At 35.6% G+C, this 9,090-nt stretch overlaps 1 protein-coding gene across 1 annotated transcript; it reads right to left on the bottom strand.

Annotated features, from left to right (window-relative positions):
* Positions 1 to 7,992: 7,992 nt before the first annotated feature.
* Positions 7,993 to 8,956, bottom strand: LOC129572532 (uncharacterized). Its single transcript, XM_055452501.1, has 4 exons — positions 8,761 to 8,956; positions 8,536 to 8,566; positions 8,288 to 8,341; positions 7,993 to 8,201 (listed from the first exon to the last, which is right to left on the bottom strand). The coding sequence occupies exons 1-4, from the start codon at positions 8,812 to 8,814 to the stop codon at positions 8,059 to 8,061; spliced, it is 282 nt and encodes a 93-aa protein (XP_055308476.1). The 5' UTR covers positions 8,815 to 8,956; the 3' UTR covers positions 7,993 to 8,058.
* Between the last annotated feature and the right edge of the window lie 134 nt (positions 8,957 to 9,090).

The following is a 9,090-nucleotide window of genomic DNA, read 5'->3' as shown; positions in this document are numbered from 1 at the left end:
AGCGCAGTTAGAGGTTTTGCTATTTGAGCATAGTTTTTTATGTATCGGCGCCAATAATTACATAAACCCAAAAATCTTTGCAGAGCTTTCAAATTGTGTGGTATCGGGTACTTTTTTATTGCCTCCACTTTCTTTGGGTTTGCGGATATGCCGTCAGGAGTTACAATATGTCCGAGATATTCAAATTTTTTCACAAAAAATGCACATTTTGAGATTTTCAGTTGGAGATTATGCTCCGAAAGTAGTTTCATGACTTCCATCAGTATGCGATCGTGTTCTTCCTGTGTTTTCGAATAGATGATAATATCATCCAAGTACACATAGACGCCTCTGCCAATGTATTTTCTCAGAATTAGGTTTATTGCTTTCTGCCATGTTTTTGGGCTGCCAGACAGTCCCATCGGCATGCGCTTCCATCTATATTGGAAGCGCCCCGAGCTGAAAGCGGTAAGATCTCTTGATTCTTCGTCCAATTCAATTTGAAAAAATGCTCCCTTTATATCCAGCGTCGAGAAGAATTTGCAACCATGAAAATCTTCCAAAATTTGATCAATCAACGGTATTGGAAAGTGCTCATTCTCGCATACTTCATTTAATCCACGATAATCTACCACGATTCTATAGTCTTTTTTATTTGAACTGTTTTGTTTTTTGTTTACCAAAATGACAGGTGAGTTGTGAGGAGAGTCACATTTTTCTATAATTCCCTGTTTTTCCAAATCATCGATCATGTCTTCGAGAATTTTGCGTAATTTTTGTGGCACTTTATATTGTCTAACATATTTCGGTTTCGCATCAGGTTTAAGCTTGATGAAATGTTTGACAATTTTTGTGCAACTCAAGTTATCCCCCTCTACATAAAAAACCTTTGGAAAATTCTCGCACAAATTTCGAATGTGACTCTTCTGCTTTTCGTTACAATGGTCTAAATTTAACGATTCATAGATACCCCTCGCCCTGTCACTTTTCCAATCAATTTGTTCGTCATTGACTACTTCTGGGCTTTTTGGTTCGAATTTACCCGAAACAACCGTGTTTATATTTTTTGAGCAACATCCCAATTTCTCAGCACTTTCTTGTTTGAAATTCACCCCGTCACAACCAACTTCTTTTGAGATATCGTCAACTACCAAATTTACTGCTTTTATTGGTATTGGCGTAATGAAATTTCCAATGAACATTTTATTTTTTGACCAATTATCACTATAATAATTTGAAGCCTCTAAAAAGTCATTGAATTTTTTCCTTGCACCCGGCTTTTTTGGTATTTCATTTGCAAGATTCATTAGTATTTTATCAAAGAAAATATGTTCATCCGAGTCTTCGTTTTGTTCGCTTTTGGTTTCTATGTTATAGATTCTATTGTCTGTTGGTTTTTTCTCTCTTTCTTTTATTGTATTTATTTTGTGCATTTCATTATTAAAAACTTTGCAAGAGAGGATTTCTGAGTCAATATCTATTGTCGCCCTGTGTTGTCTGAAGAAATCAAATCCGAGGTACCCATGGGCGGGGCCAGCGAATTTACTGTCGATTAGATGCATCGCTGCGCTTACCTGTGCATCATTCAATGAGACGTATCCACGCACCAAGCCTTTTGTAGTGATCATGGTATCCTTTCCAGGAAGACCAAACAAGTTTATTTGTAAATCCAATATTGAAGTATTGTCTTTAACCATGTCAACGGATAGCAAGGTAGCCGCTGCTCCGGTGTCTACGAGCAGTTTTATAAGATCTTTTGTAAAGTTTGTTTTTATCACTACAAATGGTGCATTATCTTCAATTATTAGTTTTGCGCAATGTATTTCAACGTTGTTTTTTCGAGGATTATTTATGTTAAATGAGTGTAAGCTGATTAAATTTGATAAAATTGTATTTTTATTTTGGTTGGCTCTGAAATGCACACATGAAACCATTTTTAATCCCTTTTCAATCTTTTGAAGTTTTTCGGAATCCCACGAGTCTCCCGCTAGTGAATCAGCTGGGATGGACTGATTCACTATTCGGAGTTTTCCGAACTGTCTGAATCTTGTGAAATTTCATGATCAATCTCTGGTTTTGTAATGTCACTTGGTTGCTCTTGTACAACATGTATAGCTTTTTGGCCATTGCTTTGCATGTTGTTCGAATTATTTTTGAATTGACCGCCATTTTTTCGCCAAATGTTTTGATTTGCATCGTTTTTGTTCGAAAAATTGCTGTTCGTGTTTGACTGTTTATTGAAATCACCTCGCCTTTGTTTCACATTAGCGAGTTTTTCCAACACGCCCGTCAACCGAGCCATGTCTGATTGATCATTCTTCTTACAGTCGGAGGTTTTATGCCCCGTGATTGAGCAGTTCTTGCAATAAAAGTCTCTTTTATTGACCTCAAACGACATATCTGCTTCGATTTCCAATGCATTTTGAAAGGTCCCATCGAGGGTGGAAGCACCCATGTTTATAACGCGTTCCCTGATTTTTTCCTGATAAATTCCCCTCTGGAAACATTTCAGAGCTGATTTCTCAATTTCGCGTTCTAATGCGGGTGTCATTTCATCGTAGCTTTTTATGCGTTCATTGACCAGTACACGTGCTCTCTTTGCGAAATCATGCATATTTTCATTTTTGTTTTGTTTAAGTGCTTCGATTTTCGATCGCAAGACATCCGAATTCACCGTCAGATATGCAAATCTGCGGCGAGGAGCGGCTTCGATTTCGTTCCAACGCGAACCTACCAAACGTTCAATCGTTGATAGTGCGCTGCCGGATGTTTTCCTTAAAATTTCGTCATAAAATGCATCGCTTTGTTCTTGATTATTGATCTTGTTGTAGGCGATCGACGACGCTGTGAGAAAACGGTCCAAATTTTTTTTTCGAATCACCCGAAAATTCCGGAATTTTATTCAATTCTCTCTCAAATTTCCGTTCTTTTTTCTCTTCACGATCGTTTTGCAATAGTTTCAAAATTAGTTCATTTGGGTCGACGCGTGTATACGCACCCTGTGCTTGAATAACTGTATTCGCACCCTGTGTTTGATTTAATGAACAAGTACCCTGTACCGTGTTGAAAGAATGGGCACCCTGTATTTCGTTGAATGATCGCTGTTTTGCAAAACTCGAGTTATCAGAATAAATATCGTATGGCCCGGCTTGAATAGGCCTACGACGTTCCTTCGGCAGCTCGAGATTCACAGCAGCATCATGAAAAACATTTGAAGTTTTTTGATTCATGAACTTTTCCATATTTTTTTCAAATAATCGCTCCACAGATTTCGAAATCATGATTTCAATCTCTTTCATCAAAGACAACCTTGGGTCTGACTCTTCTTTTTTTGTATTTGTTTTCTTTTTTGCACCACCAGTCGCGAGAGAATCATCGTCGCTCATCGTAATTATGTCAACAAAAATATCGTTCACACCAGAAAATGAATAATAAAGAATATGAGTTTTATATGGAAATCACTTACATTCAAGCTACACTATGCTATGTGTAATTCAATCTCCTGTTGATTTGTCCGCTGTTGCTTTTTTCAATCTTTCGTTGCCCGCTTGCTTGTTCACACGCTTGGCCCAGAAGAATGCTCTCGATTTGCAGTTTTTTTCATTCGATGTTTTTTCTTCTTCGCTTCTTGGAATATTCAGTCCGATGGAAATGTTTTTTTCTCTTTGTGTTTGTTTTTTTTCGTTGACAAAAGTTCAATTTGTAAAACTCGTTCAAGGTAGTGTATTGCAATTAGTTGTTTTTTTTTTTCGCGTTCAAAATTTCATTTGAAACACAATTTTAGACACTTTTCGTGTTATTGGGATATCACTACTATTGTGTGTATATCACTTGTTTTATCTTTGTTTAGTGTATTCACTCTTTCGAATCACATAAATTTGATTTTTGTTTTATGCACTATTTATTTCCAGTCCATTTCAGGTTGATGGATAATGCCTATGTTGTGTATTCACTTTTTTGAATTCCACTGATTTTATTTTTTCAACTCTTGAAAATAATTATGATCATTTTCGATCAAAACAAATTTCTTAGTCCAAAACCTTAGCAGTGCCAGTGTAGTGGGTTGGTTATATTGAGAATGAGTATAACGATGTTTTGTGATTGACATCAAACTTTATTCTAATTCTTCTTCACATTTTATAATTGTCATTAGCGAGTGTCGCATGCGCATCGCGAGATGCGGTGAGCATGCAACACCGTTGGAGAAATAATGAGTAGACGGGTCACACAATTATAATAATAATGACGATCCGTCTACAGGGCCAATATATTTTACCAATGATGTACGGTTGGAAAGTTATGGCTCCCCAAGTGATGACATGTCAACTTTTTGCACTATTTTGGCACTAAATATCACTTGAGGAGCCATAACTACTCAACCAGACATCAAAGGCATATGGCATTAGTCTTATTTTTCAGCTAAGAATATCAGCTTTAAAATTCCATACCGCCAAAACTGAAATATATCATATGTCATGACTCAATGTCCACCAAACCACCAAAAATTGGTCCAAAACCAAATTTTTTCCATAAACATGAATTTATTTCCTCTCAAATATTGAAAAAAAAGTACATTCAAGCTTATTTCATCTGTACCAATGTTTGAGTAATTTTTAAAGATGTTTTTCATTGTATATGAGTGAAAAATTTGATTTTTGGGACCATTTTTGGAGGTTGTGGTGTACTTTGAGGCAGATTAGACCATGAAAGATGAAATGTTTCAGTTTAAGCGGTATGGCATTTTAAAGCTGATGTTCTTAGCTGAAAAATAAGGCTAATGTCACATGCCTATGTCGTCTGGTAGGGTACTTATGGCTACTCAAGTGATAATTAGTGCCAAAATAGTGTAAAAAATGAGCATGTCATCACTTGGGAAGCCATAACTTCAAAACTGGACATCATAGGTGAATCGTATTGGCCCTATTTTTTTAGCTGTGAACATACGCTTTAGTGTAGCATACATTAAAAACTGAAATATGGCTGTTGTCATGACTTCATTTGGCCAAATGTCCACCAAACGCTCAAAAATTGGTCCAAAACTAGAAATATACCTACAAATGAGTGAACTTTTCCACTCAAATAGCTAAAAAACAAGTTCACATTATCCATGGAGACACTTTAACAAAAATTCAAGCAAAAAATATGGAAAGATATACAGATATTTGCATGTAATAGGCCAAAATTCACAACAAATTGACCATTTTTGGTACCAAAGAGTGATTTTGAGCCAAAAAGGTAGATAGAACATGATTGTTCTGGGTTAGTATGTTGAGCAAAGTTGCTCAGTTATACGTTGGCTACAAAATTGCCGAAAATAGTGGCCATAAAAATTGAATACGCTGCGAGTTATGCGAGTTATGATTGAAAAATGGTAAAAAATGGGCATTTTTGCGATTTTGAGGCCCTAGATGCCTTTTTTGGGGTAAGTTTGTTCTGCATTTTTTCTCTCCCATTCAATACCTACAAGTTTGATCAAGATCAAACAACAATATTCATAACGGGTAACCGAGTTATAGCCGTGTGGAAATATTGAAAAAGTGCTCAAAATCCACCATTGGCCAAAAAACTCAGGATTAAATTAAATCCTTAAATGAAAAAACTTTTTAAAAATATTTGGCAGGAGTTCTTGTTTCGGTAAGTACTTTCACGTGGAGTTCTCAGAAATGAGTTTGCCTTCCATGACTTGAAAAATGTTGCACTGTGTAATGAGCGGCAGTGTCTACATTAGTGGTGAAAGCGGGTAAATTAAAATTCTGGTATTTCCTCAGAGAATATGTATAAGTTAAACTAAGTTGTAATGGTGATTGACAATGGTTGAGAGAAGTTTATTTTTCAGTAAATACATTATTACAGACAAACAGTTTGGGTTTCATAAATCCAGCAAAGTAATATCTTCTATTTAGTGCTGTGAGCAATTGAAAAGACAAATAATAGAAAAGTTGATGGTTGAACAAAGCAGCAATATTAATATTGCTGTCTATACGAACTGGATCTAATCCAAATCCTCTGCAATATTAATCTTGTTTCCTTTACCGACCAAAAGTTTAGCGAGTTCAGTGTGACCTGGAAAACAATAAAAAAGATCAATGAAAGATATTAAAGCGATATTTCATTTAGTCAGCATTACCAGTGTGAGTAGCTGATTGAATAGGTGTCCGATTCTCATTATTTCTAATATTAGCTTCAGCTCCATTTTTGATGAGAAGTTTAGCAACATTACTGTGACCTAAAAAATGAACGAGAAAGAAAGAATCAAACAAATCCTGCATTTTGTGGAAACAACCATTCAACATTACCATTCTCAGCAGCATAATGAAGAGCCGTGTTATTGAAATTATTTTGGATATTAACATTGGCTCCTTTTTTGATAAGAAGTTCGGCGACATCCTTGTGACCTGAAAAATAGCACAGATCGATGAAAAAAGATCAGACCAATCTTTTATTCAATAAAAACGAATATTCAACATTACCATTCTGAGCAGCTAAATGAAGAGGTGTCGTATTGTAATAAGCTCGGATATTAACATTGGCTCCTTTTTTGATAAGAAGTTCGGCGACATCCTTGTGACCTGGAAAATAGCACAGATCGATGAAAAAAGATCAGACCAATCTTTTATTCAATAAAAACGAATATTCAACGTTACCACTCATAGCAGCAAAATGAAGAGCTGTCAAACCCATATTATTTCTAATTTTAGGGTCGGCTCCTTTATTGAGGAGTTTTTGGACTTCCTTCATTTGGCCTCAAAGAATATACAAAATATTCATAGATCAATAAAACGGATTGAAAAAAAAACAATCTTTTAAAAAGTAAATGTCCAAAATTACCAGCATTAGCAGCTCTATGCAGATCTGTCTCTCCATTTGCGTCTTTTTGGTTTACTGAAAATTGAAAATAACACTGTACAACAAAAAAATTTCAACTCGAAGACTGAGCAAACGGGTATTATAGGGTCAAAGCAGACGTGTGCAAGGTCAAAAATTCAAGGGGGGGGGGGGGGGGCGGGATTTGGAAATCGATTCTATCTAGTGTAAAACCAGTCTCCGAAAAAAGTGAGGACTAAAAAAAAAAAAAGGTCCTCACTTTTGAAAATCGATTACATCTAGTGTAAATTTTTCCACATCGCTGGGGGGGGGGGGTCCACATTTTGGAATCCTATAGGGGGGGTAAAACCGGAATACCCCCCCCTTGCACACGTCTGGGTCAAAGTAGGTGCCAAATCTAGCAAAACCTCATCTCTGGTTTTTCCCTAGCGCGTCACAATTTTTTCTAATCGCGATAGGCGTTTTGTAGCATTTTCTGATTTAAAAAAAATCTTTGGACTTTATTTCACCAACCGTTGAACATTTCTTAATACTGTCTTTGGCAAAGTTGTTCAGAATAATAGCGTCTACGAAACTGGTAACATGCTAACGACCTGAGGGGTCATAGAAGGACGCTTAGGGACAAAATGTCGCGAAAAAAGCCGAATTTTTCAAATTTTCGACCCTATCTCGCAGAATTTTCGATATATTTGGTTACTGTTTTTAGAAATTTTCTATCTAACGTATAGTAGTACCGTAAGCAATTGAAAAGACAAATAACAGAAAAGTTGATGGTTGAACAAAGCAGCAATATTAATATTGTTGTCTATACCAACTGGATCTAATTAACTAACTCTGCAATATTAATATTGTTTCCTTTACCAATGAGATAATTAGCGACTTCAGTGTGACCTGGAAAACAATAAAAAAGATCAATGAAAGATATTAAAGCGATATTTTATTTAGTCAGCATTACCACAGCGAATAGCTGATTCAATAGGTGTCCAACCCAAATTATTTCTAATATCAGCTCTAGCTCCATTTCTGATGAGAAGTTCAGTAACATTCTTGTGACCTAAAAAATGAAAGAGAAAGAAAAAATCAAACGAATTCTGCATTTTGTGGGAAAAACCATTCAACATTACCATTCTCAGCAGCTAAATGAAGAGATGTCGCATTGAAATTATTTTGGATATTAACATTGGCTCCTTTCCTGATGAGAAGTTCGGCGACATCCTTGTGACCTGAAAAATAGCACAGATCGATGAAAAAAGATCAGACCAATTTTTTATTCAATAAAAACGAATATTCAACGTTACCATTCTGAGCAGCTAAATGAAGAGCTGTCAAACCTATATTATTTCTAATTTTGGGGTCGGCTCCTTCATCGAGAAGTTTTTGAGCTTCCTCCATTTGGCCTTAAAGAAGATACAAAATATTCATAGATCAATAAAACGGATTGAAAAAAAAAACAGTCTTTTAAAAAGTAAATGTCCAAAATTACCAGCAGAAGCAGCTCTATGCAGAACTGTGTCTCCATTTGCGTCTCTTTCGTTTACTGAAAATTGAAAATAATAGCAGATCATTGAAGTGCACGCACTCTTATCGAAGAAATGGGGAAATGGATGTTTCGCTATTCAGAGAATGTGCTTGCATTTCGCATAATAATGAAACATGTTGAACAAAGATCATATCGATAAGATCAGAGTTGACGTAGCTTATACCAAACCAAAAATGGAACTTAATAAATACCGTTCACTCCATGCACATTCACGACAAGGAACTGTGGAAATAAAACAAAGTTATCACTTGGATTTGGAACAATGGATGAAATTTTTCAGGATTTTTTTTTTAATTGAAAAATTTACTTGAAAGTTGACATTTTTCATTAAAGAAATTTGTCTAGAAAAAATTATTTTAAATATTTGACTGAAAGAATTGAATGACAAAAAAAATTGGCTGAAATTGGCGACTCACCTGAGATATCATCAAGCCAACGAGCAGCAGTGTAAAAGATCTTCGACTCAGCATTTTTCGAGCTTCAAACTATCATAATTTCACTGTAAACGTGTCGATTGATAAGAATTGTTTGATGGCCATTCGAATGTATATCCTTATATACTTTTCAAGTGTGGTCACATCAGTTAGCAACACACAGGGTAATTTAACCCACGTATAATGAAAATTCTTATTACAACCCATAGAATATGTGCGATAAATATTTTTCAAGATAAAAATGTCAAACAGTTGATAGAATTTCAATTCCACCTGTGCACGTGTGTATTATTTTGCGTTTCACATCAAATG

Source organism: Sitodiplosis mosellana, unplaced genomic scaffold, assembly GCF_009176505.1.
Source record: "Sitodiplosis mosellana isolate CC-2019 unplaced genomic scaffold, AAFC_SMos_1.0 Smas_scaffold_5173, whole genome shotgun sequence".
Taxonomy (NCBI): Eukaryota; Metazoa; Arthropoda; class Insecta; order Diptera; family Cecidomyiidae; genus Sitodiplosis; species Sitodiplosis mosellana.
This window is presented reverse-complemented; position numbering and strand designations above follow the sequence as displayed.